At 61.7% G+C, this 22,672-nt stretch overlaps 1 protein-coding gene across 5 annotated transcripts in view; it reads right to left on the minus strand.

Moving 5' to 3' along the window:
* TMPRSS6 (transmembrane serine protease 6) overlaps nt 1–22,672 on the minus strand; it is a 42,730-nt gene that overhangs the window by 13,972 nt on the left and 6,086 nt on the right. For 3 of the 5 annotated variants that reach the window (XM_045462488.1, XM_045462486.1, XM_045462487.1), the window contains exons 2-12: nt 22,146–22,342; nt 18,631–18,764; nt 17,385–17,452; nt 16,708–16,892; nt 16,387–16,428; nt 11,988–12,192; nt 9,817–9,953; nt 8,290–8,402; nt 7,847–7,956; nt 1,061–1,206; nt 623–721 (exon numbers count right to left, since the gene is read on the minus strand). In XM_045462488.1, coding sequence (XP_045318444.1) covers nt 623–721; nt 1,061–1,206; nt 7,847–7,956; nt 8,290–8,402; nt 9,817–9,953; nt 11,988–12,192; nt 16,387–16,428; nt 16,708–16,892; nt 17,385–17,452; nt 18,631–18,764; nt 22,146–22,341 — 1,435 coding nt within the window. In that variant the 5' untranslated portion in view covers nt 22,342. The remainder of the gene's footprint in view (nt 1–622; nt 722–1,060; nt 1,207–7,846; nt 7,957–8,289; nt 8,403–9,816; nt 9,954–11,987; nt 12,193–16,386; nt 16,429–16,707; nt 16,893–17,384; nt 17,453–18,630; nt 18,765–22,145; nt 22,343–22,672) is intronic. The other 2 variants (XM_045462491.1, XM_045462489.1) reach the window with 2 other exon arrangements.

Genomic DNA, 22,672 nt, shown 5'->3' on the forward strand with positions numbered 1-22,672 from the left:
GCACATCTCCCTTCCCTCCCGCTTCTCTCCCCAAGGATGTAAAATTTGGGTGAGACGGGGTTGGGGGAGGCCTGGGGAGGTCACACAAGAAAAGGCTGCCCCGATGGCGAATCTGGGGGCCCAGAAGCCAGAACTCAGAGGGAGAGGCATTATTCCAAGAGACCACCAGGGCCGGACAGTGGGGAACATAACTCCAAGAAGATGGCAGCTGCAGTCCGAACCCCTGAGTAGAGGAGTGAAGACCACACGCGAGGGAGGGAGACACAGGATTATCTCCTTGGCCGCCCACGCCTCGCCTGTCCCTGCACAACAGCCTTCCCCTTCCTGGTCCTCCAGCCACTCTGTTCCTTCTCGGACAGCCAGCTGGGGGCCGTGACCTGATGGAGAGAAGCCCTATGCTGGGAGTCAGGAGACCTGGGGTCCCACCTTATCCCTGCTCCTGCCCCACATGGCGGTCCAGGGGAGCCCAATTTCCCACTCTCCGCTTCCATTTTGCCACCTAGCACAGCGAAGGGAGCCCACTTCCCGGATGCTGAGAAGGGGGGGTCCGCGTGTGACTTGAAGAAGGGGGCTCGGCTCAGCATAGAGAAGAGAGGAGGGGTGCGACGGGTGGGCGGCTCACCGCAGTTCCGCTCGTCCAGGCCGTTGGGGCAGTCCTTGACCCCATCGCAGGCTGGCACACACAGGCCATTCACAGAGCAGAGGAACTCTCCAGGGCAGGCTGGACAGGGAGGGCGCCATCAGGACACGTGTCATCGTGCAGACACGGGCAGACGGACACGCTGCATTTGTGTTCTCACGCACGCGCCGGTATGCACAGTGCATGAAGACATACGTGGCCAGGCACACGGACCCAGCACACGCACGGGCGCGTATGAGAGGGTGTGCCCAGTGAACGCACGTGCGCGCGCGCGCGCGCACACACACACACACACACACACACACACACACACACACACACGGTCCTTTTGTCCAGCCTCTGGGGATGGGAGGCAGGCGGGAAGAAGCTGCAGGGGCGTCGGGGGGTGCCCGCCCTGCCCCCCAGGCTGCCCCTACTCACGATCTGACTGGTTGTATAATCCGTAGTGCACCTGCACGCCGGGCCCGGTGAGCGGGATCTGGGAGGTGAAGTTCACGGTGATGCTGGCGCTGGCCACCACGGGGATCCTCTCGGCATAGGGCTGCAGGGTGCGCAGGCCACACAGCCTGGGGGCGACCGAGAGAGGCTCAGGGCCACACAGGCCGGCCCGAGGGAAGGGACAGCTCAGGTCCCCGCGCACAGACAGGGCAAGGGCAGAGCAGCCGGAGAGGAAGGGGGAGCTGCTCCCCCATCGTCCACCTCATCTGTCTTGACTTCTCCCTTGGGTGAATGCTCACCCCCACAGTCATCTTCTGGAAATCAGCCTCCGTCATCCCCCTGCTCAAAACCCTTCAGTGGCTCCCCATTCCCTGCGGGATAAAATTCAAAGCCTGGCTCCCTAGCAAGTCCGTGGCCTTCTCTGAGCTGCATGCTTTCCTGCCTTAGAAAATAAGGGAAATGGTAACCCCGTTGACTCCAAAGCCGACAAAACTTGAGTGTGTCAGTAGAGGGAGGAGTCCTTGACTGGTCTACTGTGTGTAGACAGGAGAGGACGCTCCCCTTGTGCTCAGTGTGGAGGGGGGCAGGGGGAAGGCAGCCGTGTGCCCCCTTCGGGCACCGTCCTGCCCACTGAGAAGCCTCCATAGCCCTGGGGGGGTCTCCCTGTGACTGTCTCTGGACCTGAGGGAGACACCAGTTCTGCTCCCAGGGCCAATACAATAGAGTAACGCTGACTGCCATCAGCTTCTCTGTCCCACGAAGGGGAGACCATTTCCCTGGCCACAGGAGGACCATCACATCCCTCCGGGACTCCCCCACCCCAAGATGATGCCCTCGTCCCCACAGAGCAGGTGGGAGAATTTCCACAGAGGGGTGAAGTTCTGCCCAGAGAGCAGGGAGGAATCTTCCCATCTCCAGGGATGGAAGTATGGGGGGGGGCTCATCCCACCCCACGCCTGGGGGCACCTTGCCTCCCAGAGCACGTGGGCACGCTTTCACCAAGTGGGGGGCAGCCCACCCCCAGAGTGACGGGGTCGCTACCCAGACAGCAGCCTGGGGTTCCCTCCCTTCGCAGGTGGGATCCCCTCCCTGAACAGCTCATAGGAACACCCCCCACAGGGAAGGGAGCACCCTCACAGAGTAAATAGGGATGCTTTACAGACAGAGGAAACACCCAGAACACAGGTCAGAAAACATGCAGACGGAAGGGAAAGTGCCCCCCCCCCAGCAGAGAGGACAGGAGGAAGTCAAGACAGCAGGCGGGAATGCCCCAAAGCATGATGGGAGCATCCCACAGCAGATGCAGCCCACAGAGCAGCTCCCCTGATATGCAGACGTCGGGTACCTCCCCGGAACTTCTAGAACATGGCAAGCCCTCCACAGTTCACCTGACTAAGCAATGAGTTCATCATCAAACACCCGAGGAAGATGTGGGGTTGTCTTGTCCGGCCCCTCCCACATCGACGGCAACATCGCAAGGCCTCACTGCCCAGAGATTTCGAGGTTCTTGCAACAACTCCATCTCGTGACACAGGGATTGTTCTCGTCCCATTTTCCAGATGAGGCTCGCGTAGGGAACCATCGAGGTAAACCAGAATCCAGGCTGCTCAGGACCTAGGAGGACGCGCTCAGGCCGCTCTGGGGGGGGGGGGGGGCAGATGGGCACCCTGGCCGTCACTGCAACGTGAGCCCCACTTCCCGGGTTCCGCCACCGACCCGGCTTAAGGTCCGGCCTCCTCCTGCTGTCTAGTCGCGGTGAATCCTCTCCCTGCCTCCAGACCAACAGGCAGTTCTCAAAGTGTGGTCCGGGGCACCTCAGGGCGGGGCGTCCAAAGTAAAAAGTATGTTCATAATAATGCTCGGATGATACCCGCCACATTCACCCGCATTCTCTCAACAAGGATGCGGGGGAATTTTCCAGAGACTACACGATGTATTAGTGAGAACGGCAGCCGGTTGAATGTGGAAGCAGATGTGCGTATCCAGTTCTGGTCTACTAATCCAGTTTAGGAGAGACTTGCAAAAACGTGAAACGATATTTTTTCCCACCAGCTGTTTTTGGTTTGGGAAAATATAATTTTTTTTTGCAAAATATGTTATTTATGTTAAAATGTAACGGGCTCGTTATTTTATTTTTTTTGTTTTCATAATGTTTATTTAATCTTGAGACAGAGACAGAGCGTGAACAGGGGAGGGGCAGAGAGAGAGGGAGACACAGAATCGGAAACAGGCTCCAGGTCGAGCTGTCAGCACAGAGCCTGACGTGGGGCTCGAACCCACCAACCGTGAGATCACGACCTGAGCCGAAGTTGGACGCTTGACCGACTGAGCCAGCCAGGCACCCCCGGGCTCGTTATTTTAAATGAATTGGTAAGTGTTTTTAAATTCTCGTACCTCTAATTTCTAATGCTGTAAATGTAGATGATATGACCCGCATAAGAACGCTTTGGGGCGCTCGATAATTTTAAAGGGTGTAAAGGTGGAAAATTTGGAGAAGCCCGGCTCCTCCAGTCCAAGGGGACAAGACAGGGAGGAAACGCCACTAGGGGGCGCCTTCGAGCAGTCCTGGCCCTTGTCCTTGTAAAACTAAGGAAGCAAAGCGGGTTTGGGCTGGCTGGCTGGCTCGTCCATCGGACTGTTTCTAACGTGGACGAATGTTATCATGGATTATTATGCCCGGAGATTTTCCCTGAGGCGCAGGGACAGGGGAGGTAGGAGGTGGGAAATACGGGGCCAGGGGAAATGTGTCATGGCACAACCCGGAACGTGTTTAATTAAGGCTCAGGGGCATGAGGCACTGTCCCCACACAGTCAGGGACAGACTGTGGAGAGACAGGGAAGGAACCAGAGCCAGGTGGGAGAGGAGTGGAACATTTCAATCCAGAAGAATCTGAGGGCCACGTGGTCACCCTGAGCTCTGGCTCTCTCATGTACCGGTGCGTGCTGACCGGACATTTTCCCTACTGGCATCTGAGAGAAGAAATTCCAGAATCAGCCCGTGGCTCAGCCAGGTGCCCCCGGGACCTGTCTGGGCAGCATCTGGGGCTCACCCTGAAGGGCTGGGGCAGGGGCTGGCGACAGCCTTCCTGGGGCAAGTCTCTCCATAAGAATTCAAGGCAGAGGCTACAATCTAGGGACTCAGGCTGACTCACCCAAGTTAAAGACGGTCTGTTTCGTCGATGCAATGTTAAAATAATTTTTTTTTTCAAGTTCAGTCAGCCGCTAATTTCACATAATAATCTAGATTCCTCTTCCGGAAAGGAAGCCCCAGGAACACTGGCTGGAAATAATCAGAGGTATGTGTAGGGCTGCAGCCCGCCCCTCCCTCTCCTGCTCTCCCGGACGCAGCCTGCCTCACGGAGTGATGCACCAGCTGGGCCCCTGTGTGCATCTGCATGTCTGGATCCTGCTGCAAAGCCTTCTGGGGAAGGGCATGCACCCCCGCTGGCTCTCTAATTCCTCCCCGTCCAAGCGTCACCTCCTCCCCCACCAGCCCTCTTCGGGAGGCGCCAGGAGTCTAAAGGCCGTGGAACCCAGCTCAGCTGCAAAGCGTGGGGGTCTGGAGGCACATGTTTGCGCAGTGGCCGGCTTGCTTTCTCCCCTCTCCAGGTTGGGGGTTTTTCCTTCTCGCCTCACCCAGACTGTCAGAAGAGACCCTATCAACCTTCTTGCACATCAGCAACTCCACACCGGGAGGAATTCAAGAAAGATTGGGTGGGTGGATGGAAGGAAGGAAGGAGGGAAGGAAGGAAGGAAGGAAGGAAGGAAGGAAGGAAAGAAGGAAGGAAGGGGCTGCATGCACGCACACATTCCCTTCCCTGAGGACAGATTACGTGCGAAGGCGGGTCAGAAGGCGCAAGAACTAAAGAAGGAGAATAGCAGCGTCTGGCGTGGCAGCCAGAGCTCCGGACCCAGAGCCGCAGAGCCGAGCTGGAGGCCAGCTTTGCCGCGTGAATCAGCTGCGTGACCTCAGGCACATCGACCTCAGCAAGTGTCAGTTTTCACGTCTATAAAATGGGGGTGATAATATCTCCCTTGCGGGGTATGTTAAGGAACACATGAGAAAACGACTTCCCAGAAAGCCAGCTGCTGATGCCGTCGGGCTGTGAGCTCGTCTAGGGCAGCAGCTGGAGCTGGGCCTGCACACGGCCAGCACCCAGCCCTGGGGTCGGGCTGACCTCAGTCTGACCGGGAGCCCCCGTGGCTGCAGGCAGTGCTGGCCACCCAGCGGCACAGAGGACTAGGAGGGCCACCCGTAGCCAGGTCAGCCACAGGGGGCTCCCGCGGGCCCAGGGAGCCGGTGCTTCTGCCTCTCCCATCAGCAGGAGGGAAGGGGAAACGATCGGGCAGATCACGAGAAAAGTGACATCACAGGAGAGGAAGCTGGCAGGAGGCAGATTCCCGGTAAAGGGGAAACCTATGCTGTGGTGACGCCCAGCCAGAGCGGGTTCTGTGAAATCAAGCCGCCGGTGGCCAGGCTCACGAGGCCACGTCCCTCCCCGCCGCCTCCGGGCCACTCAAAGGGCGTGAGGCCTCAGCCGTGGGCGCCGGGAGAAGCCGGGTAGAAAGGAGGGAGGTGGGGAAAGGCAGAAAGGGCCCAGAGGAGGGAGGCCACAAAGCCGAGGATGCCCAGCCTTTCCTCATCGCTACATCGCCACCTGAAGGGCAAGGCCCCTTTGCCCCCAACCCGCCCTCTATCGCTCCTCGTCCGTGGCCATTCTGGGCCCAAGGGCTGTGCCCTCCCCCTCCCTATACACCCTGTGCCTGCATATCAACACCCTTCCCCGGACCTCTCATATCTTTGCCACCCACACAAGCAAATTTTCCAACAAATGCTCATTCAAAGAGTTTCTCAGCGTCTACACTGGATGATCATTATCAAAAAAGAGCGAAACTAGAGGAAATGTTTGTCCGGTGCTTATGATCTGGAGACACACGTCTGCCTTCCCTTCCACACTCAGACATGGGCAGGAACCCCGGGGGGGCCGGCCTGGGGCGTGAGTCTCCACCTGGGGACCCTGGATCCTTCCCGAAGGTCTCAGGAGATAGAGGTGGGACTTCCCAGGCCTTTCTCAGAACTGGCGAGGGCCACAGAGGCCGTCAGTCCTCACCCGGGTGCCGGCGGGCTGGTCAGGAGCGCCGTGGCCAAGAGAGTGAACAGCCAGCACGGCTGCTCAGAGGCTCTGCAGGAGAATCCGCACTCGGGTGGGCACTTACGGGTGCAGGCGAACATGCGTGGACTCACGCACACAGGCATGCGTATGCACACCCACACACGCTTTGGATCCGACCGCCTCGCCCGACTCTGGTTGCAAGAGTGACTTCCCTGGGTCCCCAGGGAGCTCCCTGAGGATAAAGGTGGAGGTGCCCAGAAATGACACCCGCGCGCTGGGACCCATGGGACAGGGTGCCTTTTGTTTCCCGAACAGCACGGGCCTGAGGTCGCACCACAGGCATTTCGCCGTCCCTGATGAATTGCCAGGGCCCCGGAAAGGATGACAACGAGTCAAGGAGCGTCGTCAACCCTGTCACCTTTTGTCTGAATAGCATCGACCGACAAAGCCCGCGTTGGCGAACGTGGACACCAGTCCCAGAATCCGAGGCTTTCAGAGTCCTGGAACCTTTTTGCATTTTATGTCCTGGAATCTCGGACACTCAAACTCCGTGAAGCCAAGACGTCGGGAACTTTGTACGTGAGCATCCCAGCCTCTGAGACCAGAATCCTGGGATTGGAAGGGAGGGCAGAAGCCCGACCTTGCTAGCTGCAGAAGCTTCTCTCCAACGTCCTTGGACCCCACCCCGGCCGGCGAGGCTACTTCAAGATCCCTCTTCTCTCCCCAAACGTCTGCCGCCCAACAATGGGGCCCCGGGAGGGCCTCCTACTCCCCCTACCCCCGCAGCCCTGCCTGTAACTTACGTCATCTCACCGCTACAGGTGCCCGAACCTTCCCCTCTCCCTCTGAGGGCCGCTCCCACTCAGGGCTTAGGCATGGAGCCCCTCCCATCGTAAGTATCCCCTCCCCCAAATGTCCCAGGTCACCCACCTCTTCCCAGACTGGGGAGAGCGTGTCTACACTGCCTCCCTTCCCCACCACCCTCCCGCCTCACTCCTCGCAGCTGTCAGGGCCACCGGGGACCCCAGGTGGCCTGCCCCAGTGGCCATTTACCAGTCCTCCTCCTACTGATCAAACTGCATCCCCGGACGACCCACGGGCGGCCCCGCTGTGTCCTGTCCCACCTCCCCGAGGGCTCACTTCTTCCTCCGAAACTTTGTCCCCCCGGGGCCCAAGTCAGGACAGACAGCAGGGCAAGCGTTCCGTGGGTGATGTGCGTGATACGGAGCGACCCTGGCGATCGGCCACCCTTGGTCACATTAACCAGAGCGGGCTTGGCCCTGGCCATGCAGCTTTCCAGCCCGGAAGCCACTTGACTTTGGCCAACAGCAGGGCGTGGGGTAAGGGAAGAGGGGTCCCCGGGTGCACGTGGAGTCCTGTGGCTCCGGCATCGTCTCACTTGAGAATTCAGGGGACCAGACAGTGGGGTGACAGCAGCCAAGGAAGCGAAGCCATCCCGCCCGAACCAGAACCAACAGCCAAGGTGTCCGAGACCTTCGGGTGGCAGGACGGGAGGCTGGGGCCGGGGCGGCGGGCCTAATAGCCTCGCCTGTGCCCTATGCCCTCTTCCTGCACTGCCCCTCTGAGGTCCGGGACGTGGGCTCCCCAGGCGGGTGACTGTGGGGAGAGGAAGGGGGCCCCAGGGGGTGGGTACCTCCGGTTCTGGATCGTCCACTGTCCCTGGGTGCACGGCAGGTCATACCTCTGCCTCCGCAGAGCATAGGCGTCAAACCAGAGGGCTAAGCCGTAGTCCAGGGAGGGCACCTGTGACAGAGGAGTGGTCACCACGCGGCCCGTGGGCTGTGGCTGGGCTGGTGGCCCCACTTCCCAGCCCCGCAACGGGAGGAGGCCTGTCGACACAGAGGGCCTGCCGGGGCTGAGGTTTGTCTGTCACTCAACACACAGGCACCACTGCGGCCAAGGGAGGCAGACCTTGGCCACACTTGTCCTCCCCCTCCCGGGGAGATGTGCACCCAGGGCCCAGCCTATGGCTGCTCCAGCAGGGGCAGGACGGTGGTCCCCTCCCCGCTGGGGCTTCCTGAGGCCCATAGGGTGCCCTGGGCAGAGGGCAGATGGGTGGCAGGGCACGGGGCTCACCATGAGGTGCCAGGAGCAGTGGGTGCTGGGCGAGTAGTAGCTGGGGAAGTAAGGCGTGCTGAGGACGCCCTGCGGCTCCAGACGGCCCTCCAGGGTCAGGTTCACCTCGCAAGCTGGGGCCCCGAGAACAGCTGTTACACAGGGTCCCCCCGGCCCCAGCTCGCTGCGCCTCCCAGCAGGTGAGAGGCAGCCGCAACCCCACCCGCATCCTGCCATTAAACCGTCGAGCTCAGTGGTCGAGTGTGAATGTGTGGCCTTGGGCCTCAGTTTCCCCATCTGCAACAGTAGGCCACAGTAGCACCTACCTCACAGGGCAGCTAAGCCGATTAAATAGACACGCAACGCACAGAGAGCCTGATCGGTGGTGAGTCCTCAAATAAATGTTACCTATTGGCACGAATTGTGTTGCCCTTGAACGTTTACTACACGTGGTCACCGCTGTGCAAGCCTCGCGGTTCTGGGCATCGGGGGAGGGAGAATCATTCCCCTTTGCAAAGCTGAGATTCCGAGAGGAGGAGGGACCTGGCTGAGGTCACACAGTGAGAGGGCGAGGGATCAGGAGGGTTCCCAGGGGCCCCGCCACCTCTCCCCGGAGCCAGGGTCACCTTGTCCCCCTCTCCCCTGAGCTATGTCAGTGACTCCCTGGAACCAGCACGGGCTCCGGCAGCTCCTCGGCCCCAGGCACCCCCCACAGGGCTGCCGGAACCCAGCCGGGGCCGCTGGGGACCTGGGCCACTGCCAGGAGACCTCTGGGGCCAACACCAGGGGCGGGAAGAGGCAGACTGCCAGGAGAGGTGGGGGCAGCGTCTCGTGGTCTCCTGTCTCCAACCCTCTCTTCCACCTGCTCCGGAAACTACAGAGTCGGCCTCGCTGGTCCAGGCCTAACGACAGCCAGGGCACGAAGGGCAGGGTGAGCTCTTCCTGGGAAAGGGGGTGTCAGCGAGGGAGATCCGGAGCAGGAGGACAGCGGGGAGACCCGCGGGCAGCCTGGGGAGCCCTTCCCGGAAATGGTGTGGATAGCCCTCCCTGAGCCGAACGCCTTCTCCAGAGAGAGGTGAGGCTCACCCTAGGTATGCGAGGGTGGTCTGGGGGTGAATCTGAGGTTCTCGGGGCCTCCTGACCACAGACCCACCCTCTAGCCTCAGGCAGGTGCAGGGGCGGGAGGGGGGCGGGGGGGGCCCGGAAAGGGCCAGGGGAGGAGCCTGGAGAGGAGACACAGGTCCAGGGTGGGGACAGAACAGACAATAAACAGAAAGAGGGCGGGAGAGAGAATGAGGAAGAGGGGGGACAGGGACAGGGAGGGCCGGAGAGCCAGGTGAAAGGTAGGGAAATGGAGTGAGAATAGAGGACAGAAGAGAGGGGCCGAGGGCACGGGAGGGTGGAAAGCGGAGGAGCTTCCAGAACCTTCCCTCTGCCCCCGTCCCACTCCCAACTCCAACAGGAAGGTGAAAGGCCTGCTGGCCTGTGCCCTGGGTTTCTCACAGCAACGCCCCCCCCCCCCCCATCCCTAGGGACCCGACCCCTCACCCTGGAAGGCCACAGGCTGCACGGAGAGTACAAAGGGGTCGTAGTAGCTGTGCAGGCCTTTCTTCCAGACCACGGCCATGACGGCGCCGGATGCCAGGACTTCCACCACGGGCTCCTGGCGACTGCAGCCGTAGACCCTGGAAGGACAGAGAAAGGTGGCTGGGGTGGGAGGGGCCCGGGAGGGCGGTCTAAGAGCAGCACAGCTGTGGCCAGCCTGCTGTGTGTCCTTGGGCAGGTTTCTGACCCTCTCTGGCCCAGGAGGCCGACTGAAGGCCCTGGGAGGGTCAGGCCAGCTCCTCAGGTGAGAGAGGCCAGGAGGTTGCCTCCCGTCCCTCAGCCCCTGTCCCCTCAGAAGCCCTGTGACCCCCGAGTGCCCGGCCGGTACCCCGGAGGGAGCCCAGGTTTCAGGGTTGAGGGGCCCGAGGTCACCTGTAGTGGGTGCCTCAGCCTTTAATGTTGGGGGTTCTTTTCTTTTATCTGCTTAGCAGCAGAGACAAAAATGTGTCGCCGTCTCCCAGGGTGTGAAACCCATAAGAGAAACCACGGGGTTCAAGTAGGTCGGGGACCCTCCTGTTTTGCCCTCTTTATCACCACGCAAGACCCTCTCACGACTCTGGGGTGCAAGTCTGGGGACCCCCTGGCCTTATCCGACCCATCGTTGGAGACCTGCAAGGCTCTGAGGTGGGTTGTCCGAGCTGCCTGGGTACCACAGCGGGCAGGGGCGAGGCCGAGCCGGGTCCCCTCCCTCTGGGCAGGCCGTGTGGGGGGTGGGACTTGAAGAAGCCCCAGGGGAAGCCCGCAAGTGTCCCCACCCTCATCGGGGCTGGAAATCAGATGGTGTCTGACTTCTCCGCCTTCCCAGAGCCCTCCAGGAACCCAGCCCACGCACACCCCAGATTGAGGTCACCATGTGGGGGGTGGTGTCGCAAATGAGTGTGCTGCCTCAGAGCCAGGATATTCAGAGAGGCGGGGGGGGGGGGGGGGGGGGAGGGGAGGGATCTGGCGGGGAACCTCAGCCCTGCTCAGCCTCCAGGATTGCCCTTGATCCGAACACGCGGGTCTCGCCCCCACTCCCGCCTGGAAGCTGGGCCAGCCCGAGCGAGACAGAGGAGGCAGCAGCCTGGGGCACCCCCCTGCCCTCCCAGCCGGGCCCCTCTACCTGTCACAGAGCCATGTGACACCTGGGCTCACAGAGCCCCTCCCCCACGCTGCGGAGGTGGCCACATCTCCTGGAGGCGGAGGCCATTTCCAGCCCCCTCGTGGTCTCCCCCCACCACCCCCACCGCCACTTGCCTGCTTCCTGCCCTTGTCATCCTATCCGATGTCCTAAAGCCCCGCTCCTCTGCTCAAGAACTTTTGGGGGGGGGTGGTAAGTGGGGGCCACTTACCAAGTGTTACAGCTCAAACTGCTCTTGGCATTCAATGCCCCTCGTGACCCAATCCCACTAGACTATATACAATGAGAGTAGTAATGGACAGCAGTTACTGGATATTTGATGGATACACTGAACACCTAGCAATAATGGATAGCATTATATGATGTGTGAGAAGCGTGGCACTGATGGTTTCCTTTAAATCCTCGCAATAACCCGGCAAGGTGGGCGTGATTCTGCCCCCATTTTACAAGTAAGGAAACTGAGGCTCAGAGAGGCAAAGTGACTTGCCTTAGGACACGCCCCTGAGAAGCACCAGAGGGTGGGGGTGGGAGGTCTGGGGCTGCCAGACCCTGAAGCGTCCTGACGAGCCCTGTCGCCCCTCAGAGCTGAGGTTCGGGGGTCATCTCGTACAACCGCTTTGTTACAGGTGGGGAAACTGAGGCTCAGGGAGGGAAAGTGACTTGCCTCAGGACACGCCCCTGAGAAGCACCAGAGGGTCGGGGGGGGGGGGAGGTTTGGGGCTGCCAGACTCTGAAGCGTCCTGTCGCCCCTCAGAGCTGAGGTTTGGGGTCATCTCGTACATCCACTTTGTTACAGGTGGGGAAACTGAGGCTCAGGGACGGAAAGGGGACGGCCCACAAGACGCAGCCCCTTTCAGCCTCTTTTCCCTTTCTCCGTGGGCTAGCCCCGCTGCCTCTCAGAGACCACACACCGAGGAGCAGGGTCACACAGCCCCTCACCTCGGAACGGGGTGCGATTTGGCCCCCACATCACCGCCCCCTTCCCAGGACTCACGAGGTGATGAGCCTCCTCTCCAGGGGCCCGGCCACGTCGTACATGGCCAGCCGGTCCCGGCACTCGGCCAGCGTCCACTCGAGCCGGAGTTTGAGCATGAGATCCTTGGGGCCCTGCAGGTGCCACAGGCAGCTGGAGGCCAGGTGGTCGGGCCCCTTCAGCCGTTGGACCTGGCCCTGGCCCACGTAGCTGTAGCGGTAGCAGCCTGGAGGAGGGAGAGGCACAGGCCCCCTGACCCCTGTTAGCCAGGAGGAGAGACCCCGGGGGGCCAGCCGGTCCTCACCTGGGCGGGGGTGGCCCGGGGACAGCAGCTGGATGGGGATCAGCCCAGATGTGCCATGTCCCTTCTTTCTGTCTCCCCGCTGGTTCCCATCTCTCCCCATCCACGCGTTCACTCACGGGTCCATTCGTTCATTCGCTTAAGCGCTCACTGACCTCTCCATGCCCGGCGAGTGCCAGAGAAAGGTCCGGTCACCGCCTGGGAGCGCCAAGAACAGCGAGGACAGATACAGAGCCCAGCAGTAAGGAACAGCTCAGGAAGCGAGGGCTCTAAGCCCAGCCGGCTGTAGGGCTGGGGAGACCTGGGGTGGGGGTGGGGGGTGGGGGGAGGCAGGGTCACAGCGCGAACGAACGGCCGGTGGCCAGAGGGGGCCAGGGAACTTTGAGGCAAGAGAGCAAGCTGGAAAAGGGAGGCAGGGCCCAGATCACGCCCTGGAGCGGAGACCCTTTCCCCCGTGGCCACGGGGAGCCATGGAAGGTTAGGCAGGGCTGGGGCGTGGCGGGGCTCGGATCACAGACCCCTCTGACTGCTGGGAGCAGCTTCGAGGAGGCCGAGCGACCTGCAAGGTGGCTGCGCAATAGGGGGAGAAGGGCGAGGGGCTCCCGGGGGGCTCCGTCGGTTAAGCGTCCGACTTCGGCTCAGGTCGCGATCTCGCGGTTCGCGAGTTCGAGCCCCGCGTCGGGCTCTGCGCAGACAGCTCGGAGCCCGCCTGGAGCCCGCTTCCGAGTCTGTGTCTGCCCCTCCCCCGCTCATGCGCTGTCTCGCACTAATGAACTTTAAAAAATTTTTTTTTGCAAAAAGGGGGGACTAGGGTGAGGGTTTCATTTCAGGTGGAGAGAAGGGCGCGCGCTCCGGTGGGGCCGAGAGGCAGCGCTGGGTCGAGAAAGTGGCCTCGAGCTAATGATGAGGACACAGATCGCACTGATTGAGCATTTGATGCAGGGCTGCGGGGAGGGCGGCTAAGCGCCCTCCACTCACCACCTCACTTAACAGCCTCGTGAAGCAGTTGCTGTCAGCGTCCCCCTTTACAGACCCGGGCCGGATGGGGGCCACGACACCGCCCTGCAGGCCTTGTCACACGCTTAGGGCTGATGTGCGTTTGCGTGCCCACCACAGGGCCTGGCACAAAGCAGGTGCTCCGTAGGTGGGGCGAGGGTTCTCTGGGTGAGTGGGGGGAGGGGGAGAAGGGGGAGCTGGGGCAGAGAGCCCTGTGACTTGTCAGCCTCCAGCCGGCTCCCCCCCCCCTTGAGGCTCGGACACAGCCAGTCCCGCCGGCTGCCCTCACTCTGCAGCCCCTTCTCCGTCACGGACTCCCCTCCTGCGTCCGCACCCCGCTACACCTGCCGCCTGACTGAATCCATGAGCCTTGCGGGCAATGTCAGGACGTGCACGGCAGGCCCCCCTGCACCGTTCCAGCATCTTGGTGCGCTCACTCCCTCGGCACGGTCGGTGGGGGCCCTACTGTGTGTTTGATTCAGGCCCCAGGGACCAGCAGCCAACAAACAGTTTCTCCCCTGGAGCCCGAGTCTCTCCTCGAAGCCTCACGCTAGGGTAGCCCGGGGAGCAGCAGGGATGAGGGGAGGCGCCCCGGTAGGTGGGAGGCAGCCTGGTGGGTGAGGGGCTCGCCCCCTGCCCTGCAGTCCCAGCGCCACCTTCTCATCAGCCACGTGACTCGGTTGCTTCGCCACTCCGTTTTGGCAAACGCCCACTATGGTCGCCCATTTCCCACCTCCTTCTCTGGGGGGTTCTGAGCACCAGTAAGGGAACGGAGGGGAGGATGCTTTGCTCAGATGCTGCTGCCTCAACCCCCTCGTCCTGAGCCCTGGCCATCCTGACTCCATCGGGGAGTTGATGTCCTCCGGGGGGGGGGGTGCGGGGAGGGGGGGACGGGGCACCAGTGACAGGGAAGAGACAGGGCCTCTGATGTGCCTGAGCCAGCACCTGGGGAAGGCCGCCTGGCTCTTCCTGGTCGTCTGTTTTCTTCAAATCTTGCCCCAAGGGGAGGTTTTGCTTTTGCCATTTTAATAATTTCTCTCTTTTTTTAATTAGTTTTCTTTGTTTTGGAGAGGCAGAGACAGACAGAGCACGGGCGGGGAAGGGGCAGAGAGAGGGAGACACAGAATCCGAAGCAGACTCCAGGCTCCGAGCTGTCCGCACAGAGCCCGACGCGGGGCTCGAACTCACGGACCGCGAGATCCTGACCTGAGCCGAAGTCGGACGCTTAACCGACTGAGCCACCCAGGCGCACCCCCCCCCCACCCTTTTTTTCGAGGCTTATTAAGTAGAGAAGTACCTGCTGGTCTCTGTTGATCATCAGAAATATGTTTGGGAACCCTGTCACCTCCGGTCATTGGGAGAGAGTAAACGAACATGCCTGCTGCATTCTCCTCGCCTGGCCTTTGCTCACACTGTTCCCTCTGCCCAGAGTGTCCCTTCCTCTTCGCAGCCTGACAGACCCCTACCCATCTCCCACGCCTGAGTCTGCTGCCTGACCCCCCCCCCCCCACGAAGGCATCCAGGACCCCCCGCCCTCCCGGGCAGGAGCAACTTTTCCCTCCCTCTAGAGGCAGGGTCCCTTCTTCTGCTTTGGATTGTGGCCCCTGGTGTCCCTCCGCCCCCAGGGTGGAACGATCCCCCCCCTTCCGCTGCCCCTGGGACCTCTGCTCTAGCGCTGGCACTTGGTGTTATGAGATTCTGTTTATTTGTCTGTCTCTCTCCTGGGCTCAGAGCTCCTCTGAGGGCAGGGGTGAGGACGCGGTCATCTGATGTCCCCAGAGCAGGCACGGGGCCTGGCATGGGGGAAATGCTCGAAAAAGCCTGTACGAAGGATTTGAATTGTCATCCTCGCCCCATTAGACACCGTGCTCCCAGGGAGCAGGGACTCCAGACATGCACTGAACCGAATAAAGATAATTACGAAGCAACCGCCAGAAACCTGAGGACGCGTGGACAGCCAGCTCAGGCAAGGGCGGCAGAAAAGCCCATCCAAGACCAAGGGTCACGGTGTGAGTACCGGTGCAGCCGAAGATGATAGGGAGCTACGTAGGGAGATCGATCGATCGATCCCTCCATCCGTCCGTCTTTCACATTCTCCTTTGAACCAGTTTTGCAATATTCTACTAGTTCCCTCGTTAAGAAGTTAAATACATCTTTGATGTGTGCTCACTATAGTTTCGAGAACCATGATTTCAGCTACTTGGAAATCGCACTTTGACCTCATCACCTCCATCCCCCGAAGAAGTGAACATTTGACCGGCCAGAAGATAAGAGAGGGTAGGACGATGATTTCAATTCTGCCTGCCCCACTGAGAGGGGGCTGATGCCCTCAGCCTGGCCTCAGCTCTGGGTAGACGCTCTAGGTAATGTAAGAAGGAGCTGGGAATTTAGGAGCTTCTGCTCGGGACCACAGGGCACAGCAGCACAGGTTGTGCACTGCACAACTGCAGGAGTCTCCAGTCACGCAGACTCCGATGTGGACAGCGCCGCCTGGCGCTGTGCGGCATGGTGGCCCTGCTGGTACTTTGTTCCCAGGGTGCAGGAGGAGGACTACGGAGCCTCTTGGAGAAAAGCAAAGCGAGTCTGGCAACAGGGCATGGGAGTGGGGGAGGAAGGCAGGGCAGATGAGCCTGGCTAAGAAGGGGAAGGAAAATGTGAAGGGAGTATCCTTGAACGTGACAGAAAGATCTCCAAGAGACCAAGGTTTAAATGCAAAGCGGCTGATAACGCTTGGAACTGGCAAGAGTATTTTCTACCATTAGTGGAAACCGTAGCTTGGGAGTTTGGCGATTAAAAAAGGAGAGTCACGTTTACGTGCAATTAACCCGGCTGCTCACTCCGACACCCCGCACAGGCAACACGCGCGCGCGCACACGCATGCGCACGCACGCGCGCGCACGCACGCACGCACGCACGGGGGCACCATCCCTCCCGTCCCCTGCGGGCCCAAGCCTCGCTCGGGACTCATCACCGAGCCCACCACGGCAGCCCCCCCCGGGTCCCTCCAGGCCACTGCTCCCCGCACCCACCGGAAGCCACGCGGCCCCCCGACACTCGACCAAAGCCAAGCGCAACAGCGACTCAAAACGAAGCGGAGGGGAAAGAAAAACCCCAGGCGCGTACCCAGCGTGGCGTTCAGGGCAACTATGTCTTTCACGCTGGCCTCTGTTAAAAGGAAACGAACAGACAAATCAACAAAGACCAAAGGTCAATAAATAAAACGAAACGAAAAAGTGGAAGTAAAAACTGCAGCCACCATCAGAGCCAGCCTGCCTGAGATTGACCCTGAGTGCCGACCCCCTACCGCCCCGCAGTGGTCCTGCCTCCCGGGGTGGGGGTGGGGGTGGGGTCGCTCGGAGACCACCCCACCCCCACCCTGAGAGCATCCAGGCCTGCGGAGCCCTTACCCGCCCGCCCCACACACCCCCCCTCCCCAGTACTGACCCAGGATCACCAGGCCCTCGGGGTCCACCTCGTAGTCGGCCCTGTAGGGGGCGGGGGCCGAGCCGTTGGCCGTGGACTGTATCTCCTCCGCCAGCAACGCCCGCACCACCTCGGGGCTCAGCATCGGCCGGCGGTGCTCGGGGATTTGGAGGATGAACCAGAAGAAGCAGGTGAGAGGCCCCTCCCTAAGGCAGGCAGAAGGCGAGGCGGGTGGGAAGGGGCCGGACATCCGGCTCCGGTGGGGGAGACAGCCAAGCGTGGCTCGTGCCCACTACCCAGCCCCCGCGCTGTCGTCCCCCTTCACGTGGAAACCTCCTCCCGACAAACCCGGAGCGAGGCGCTCTCTACCTCCCGGCCGCGCGCGGGCGGGGTTCAGGGGTGTGCCACAGGCCGGAGCCGGACATGCACGGGACAGCTGGGCCACCCCGACTCCCGTGCGGCGTACGCGCGCCGCACAGCCACGGTCTGGCGTGAGCCCCACCGCGGCCTTGTGCCCATTCTACAGGTGAGGGAACCGAGCTCCGCGAGGGGAAGGCCCATGTCTCGGCGTCCCCATTTTTAAAAACAAGGCCATCGCATCGGAAGCCGCCAGCACCCCCTCCTTGTCCCTGAGTCTCAGGCTCTAGTGAGGGCTGGGGGTGGGGGTGGGGGTGGGGGTGGGGCCCGGGGCGACTCACCCAAACGAATAGACTGAGCTGGAGTTGTAGTAAGGCCCCAGGCGGGTGCTAGCAATGAGCTCCTTGAGCTAAAAGGAGAGGAGACAGCAGCATCCTGGGGACCCTCTGCGGAACCCCCCTCCCACCTGCGCGTGTCCTTTGCCCTTGTCGGTGGCCCTGCTTGACAGGAACCCACCGGGTGGAGAGGCTTGCCCGTGGTCACCCAGCGGAGGAGCGGCGGAAAACAAACTTGACCCCCGTTCCTTTCCCCTCCCCCCATACCTAGGCCTTGCCCCTCAACGCTGCCGCCTACGCCAGACCACCGATGGCTTCCGTCCCTCCTCGTCAAAAGTCGCCCCTCCACTCCGGAGAGCCCCGTTCGGCTCCCGAGTCGGGTCCTCACCCCCCCCCCCCCCAGCCACCAGCCACGGGGGCTGAGCTGGTCGGTTTGCGCGCGTGTTCGCAGCCCGGCGCTGACGGCAGGAGGTGCATTTGAGGAGCATCTCGGACACCTTGAACAACATCCCCGCCATCCCCTTTCGACCCCGCGCCCCTCTGGATTATCCGCGCTACAGAGGAAAGAGAGCCTTGGGCGCGTCCCCAGAAGCAAGTCCCGAGACAAGGGTGTGGGGAGAGTGGCTTCTTTGGGGGTGATTCTGGAGAGCACCGGGGGGCGGGGGGCGAGGGGCGAGGAGGACAGGCCGACAGGGGGACGGCCAGTGCGGCTGTGAAGGAAGACAGGGCCGTGGGCAGCTGAGGCACCGTCCAACACGGAGCCCTGGGAGGCAGCCCAGAGCTGGCCAAGGCCAAGGGAGCTGGGGTATTTATCTACCCGCGCCCTGTCTCGTGGCTGAAGGTTACTCCCAGGAAGCCCTGCTCCTCAGCACTTCCGGCCAGGGTGCCATCCCACAGCCGGAGGGTGGGACGTCCGGGCAGCCCGAGACCATCCCCAGGGCAGGAAACCATCGCCCTGGAGGGGAGGGGATGTGGGTGGGCCCCAACAGCACCCCTGCACGGCCCTGACCTCCCCCAAGGTCAGGCTGCTAGGGAGTGACCATCGGGACTTAACCCAAGTGCGTTTCACCCCCGAGTCCACTGGCTTTCCCACCCCCCTGTCCCCCGTTCCCCTCCCGTGGCGCCTGGAAGAGGACCCGGCTCCCAGCGAGGGCTCTGAAGCGACTGACCGACGGGCTCGGCCTGACCGGGGCCCTCCGCGTCCCTCCCCACCCCTCGTCTGTTCCCTCCTTTCCCTGCAGCCCTTCCCTACCATCCTCTGGGCTTTGGCCGTTTCACTGCGGAAGGCACTGGACTCCCGGCGGGCGAGGTCCTGGGAGAAGTGGCGATTGAGCACGCGGAGGCTCCCCGAGTACACCTGGCTGACCGTGACCTCCGCCTTGTACCCTGCCCGGGAAGAAACCAACAAGGTCAGCCGAGGGAGCCTCCGGTCTCCCCGACGCCTTCTCCTGCCACCCAGACCCTCAGCTCAGCGGCCGGCATCCCGGGCCTCCGAGGCCCCTCCCCCATCATCATCTTTGCCGTGGACGTCGCGTCGTCCGGTTTGTTCGGTGACAGGGAGGAAGGAAGCCCATAGACGGATGGCGTCCCGAAGGCTCCCAGGCAGAAGCTCGGACACAAGAATCAGTCCAGGATACAGACCACACGAAAGCCAGGGGACCCGCGTGGCCGAGAAGGTCAGGTTTGCGGGTTAGCGCCTCTGTGCATCCTTCCCTTCGCCAGAGTCACAGCCCTGGGTGTCTAGCCCCGATCATTCATTCGTTTATTCACTCAGTCAGCAAATGGTACTTGAGAACCCTACTGTGTTAGCGCTCGAGGTATAACAGTGAAGAAAACAACACCCTGCCCTTAATGGTTTGTTGAGCAAGAAAGGCAGACAATAAACGAGCAATTAGAGGCGTCAGTGCCGCAGAGATCAGGGGTGAGGGCGGGAAGAAGGTGGATGTTAATCTACAGGCAAAAAACGTTGCAGGCAGAGGGACCAGCAAGTGCAAAGGCCCTGAGGCAGGAGCTCATGTGGTGTACTTGAGGAACACAAGGAGGGAAGGAGGGGAGAGTAGGAAGAGATGGGAGGGGGGAGGGATGGGGGGGACTTGGGTTTTGCCATGAGGTGGGAGCGGGGGGAGGTTTAAGGGGAGAGGTTAGGTGCTTTGATCTGCTTTCTAAATCGGTCTCCCTGGTGTTGTGTGAACGGGCTGTAAGGGGGCAAGGGCGGAAGCAGGGAGCCCCTCGGCCGTCGGGGGAGGGGGTCTCCTACAGTCGTCCAGTGACAGTGGCCAGGCAGGGGGCGACCAGGCCTGCTGGCTAATTGGGGCTGGGGTGTAAAAGAGGGGAGCAAAGGGGGGCACGGCTGGAGGGTCGGGATGGCCACTGTGTGGGCTGGGGGGTGCGGGTCCGGAGGAAACGAGGGAGAGCCGTGGGCTGCGGTCCGAGGTGCCCTTAGGCATCCTGGTGGAGGGCAAGCCCCGGCGACAGAGGGGCCCAGGCTGGACGGATTTGGGAGTCACCGGGGTATAAAGGACATTTAAGGCCAGGGGCACCGGATGAGACCCTGAAAGAAGGCGGAGTAGGGAGAAGGGGAGCCCTCGACCAGCGAAGGACACGCGGGAGAAGCAAACAGTGTGAGCTGGGGGAAAAGAAAATGTGGGGCGCCCTGGAAACCACGTGAGGAGAGGGTTTCGAGGAGGGGGGAGTGAGGGGCCTGGTCAGACGCTGCCGGTGGCTCAGGTGCAAGGCGGACAGAGGGCCGGACGTCGGATGTAGCGACGTGATGACTGGCGGCTTTGGCAAGCGCCGTTGGGGGTGGGGGCGGGAAGCCAGATTGGAGAGGGTACTGGAGAGGCTGGGGGTGCAGAAGTAGAGACGGGTCTTTCGAGGAGTTTGCTGCAAAGGGGGGAGCAGAGAAATGGGGGGGGGGGCGCCCGCGGGATTTGGTGCCGGGAAGAAGAAAGCATGAACGGTCACCCGGGAGAGCAGGGGAGGGTAAGTACGAGGAAGACAGAGCTGGGCAGTCATGAGGGCCCCCAGCGTAAGTAGGAGGCACCCCAGGGCCCGCCTGGGGAGCCAGCCCCTACCCCTGCCTCTCCTCTCCCCCGGACCCCTTTCTAGAGTCCGACTGCCACTTAACCAGTCATTGGCTTGTCACTTTGGGCTTCTCCTGCTCCAGTAGAACAGGCCCCCTGTCTGTCTTCCCTTCTAGATTCATGGCCTCGCCCAGCACCCGGAGCACAGCGTGAGCCTGGGCGGGAAGAATCCTTCAAATAGCTCCTGGAAGTCCCTCCTTTTACCCTTAAATCCCTTTGGGGGCTTTGGAGCAGCCCCCCCCTCTCCGCTGGGTCCTCAGCCCCAGGGAGCACCCCCTCCCCGAGGGGTGAATGTACTCCCGGAACAGAATCAGGAGCAATTAGACTCCTCAAAGAAAGACAATTGGCCCTTGGGTTCCTGGCCCTCCAGCCCGACACCGCGGTTTACCCCGAAGACTAATCATCCCGAGGCCTCGGCAGCTCTGTGCTATTTGGGGTACTGGGTTCCTGCCAGTGGTGAAATGCACACAGCTTCCACCCCCGCCCCCCACCCCCCCGGCCTGCCCGCATCACTTGGCTCTGAGCGGATTCACAGTCTAAGTCATGGCCAGCAGGAGCATCAGGCCTAGGCTTCCTAACAGCATAGCCCAGGGGCCGGCTCCAGACAATCCCTACCCCGACGCCCGCTGGAGCTGGGCCGAGGCTGATGTCTCTGATGCCTGCTCCGTAGTGGGTCCCCGTTCCCTTCACAGGGCCTGACATTCCACCATGAGACTCAGCCAGTAAGGAGACTATCTAGCTTCTGCAGAGTGTTTGTGGGAAGTCTCTGATCGCTTGGGCAAGGTGCATTGTCTCCACTCTGGTTCCTTGGCCGCTCACCTTCCTCTGTCCTAGCCCATGCCGTGCTTCCTGGTGAGGGCAGGGGGCTATCTTCAGAGCCTGGCACAGAGCCTGGGGCACAGAAAGTGCTTGGTACTGAATAAGGGAGTGAGTGGATGAATGAATGAATGAATGGAAGGATAGACAGATGGACCCGAGAACATGGGCCCGTTGCTCCTGGGTCTCCCGGGGACCAGTTGAGGGCTGTGATACCAGAGGGGGAGGCCAAACTTCAGACCAAGGCCAGCGTCCCCTGGCCGCCTGCTCTGGACACTCCAGATCCCCCTTCCCCGTGTGTTGAATTGTAAGCGTGCCCGAGCTGGGGTGTGAAAGCCATCTCTGTGCAGGGACACTCCCCCGGGCGTCTGAGTCCTGTGTCTCCCTCCCCTTCATCCCCACTCATGCTGGGTCCTGGAGACCCAGAGGCGACAGAGCTGTGGTCCCCACCCCAGGTGCCAGGTACCTCCTGTGCCGCTGGGCCTCCTCCCGCAGAGCCAACTGGCTCTGAGCCCAGGGGCAACCCAGGAGGGCTTCAGGCAAGTGGAGGCAATGTTTACACTCCTGCTTGTCGGTTCACGGGAATTGGGTGCTGTGAGAATACGCCTTCCCCCGCTGGAGGGAGCTGGGGGCACTTGACTCCAGCAAGGAACTTGCCCTTGACCTGAGCCCAGGACCTAAAATATAGGTGCAGGAGCTCTCCCATCTCACGGGACGGCAGAAAGACTCAGAGAAGAAGTGCCTTGCCCAAGTTCACGCAGTGAACTCCGCATTCCCCGAGCCTGGACTTCCGGTCTTTCCTGGTACGCCCCCGACGGCCATCCCAAGTCCTCCCCAGGCGCCTCTCCCGGACGGGCCCACAGGTTACCTAGGAAATACCAGAGCAGGACCCCCACCGAAGCCAGCACGACAAGGGCCAGCCACAGGGGCGCTAGGCGGAGGTAGTCCCGGACTTTTCTCTTGGAGTCCTTGGGGGCCTTGAACATCCCCTCCGGCTCTGCCTCCTCGCCATCACCTCCATCGCCCTGTCCGCCAGCTGCCTGGGGGGCCTCGGCCGTGGGCATCCTGGTGGAGAAACAGACCCGGGTTGGAAACGACCCGGCGTCGGCAAAGGAGCTTTTGCCGAATACCAAGGGTGCACGGAAGACAGCAGCCCTGCCTTTGGGATGGGAAGTCCGCGACTCTGGAAGGCGGTGATTGAGAGTGGGCACGAGCCACCTCCTCGGGTCTTGGGGCCGCTCGCTCCAGAGGGCAGGCAGAGCTGGACCCAGTCGGGCTCTGGAAACGCCACCTTTGCGGCCGCACCGGCCTCTCTGTGGTCCGAGGACAGAGAGGGGCTTCGGTTCCCAAGCCCCCCACCGCCCCGCGATGGTACCCGCAGCCGGAGTGCCCGGA

The sequence above is a fragment of the Leopardus geoffroyi genome, chromosome B4, assembly GCF_018350155.1.
Source record: "Leopardus geoffroyi isolate Oge1 chromosome B4, O.geoffroyi_Oge1_pat1.0, whole genome shotgun sequence".
NCBI lineage: Eukaryota > Metazoa > Chordata > Mammalia > Carnivora > Felidae > Leopardus > Leopardus geoffroyi.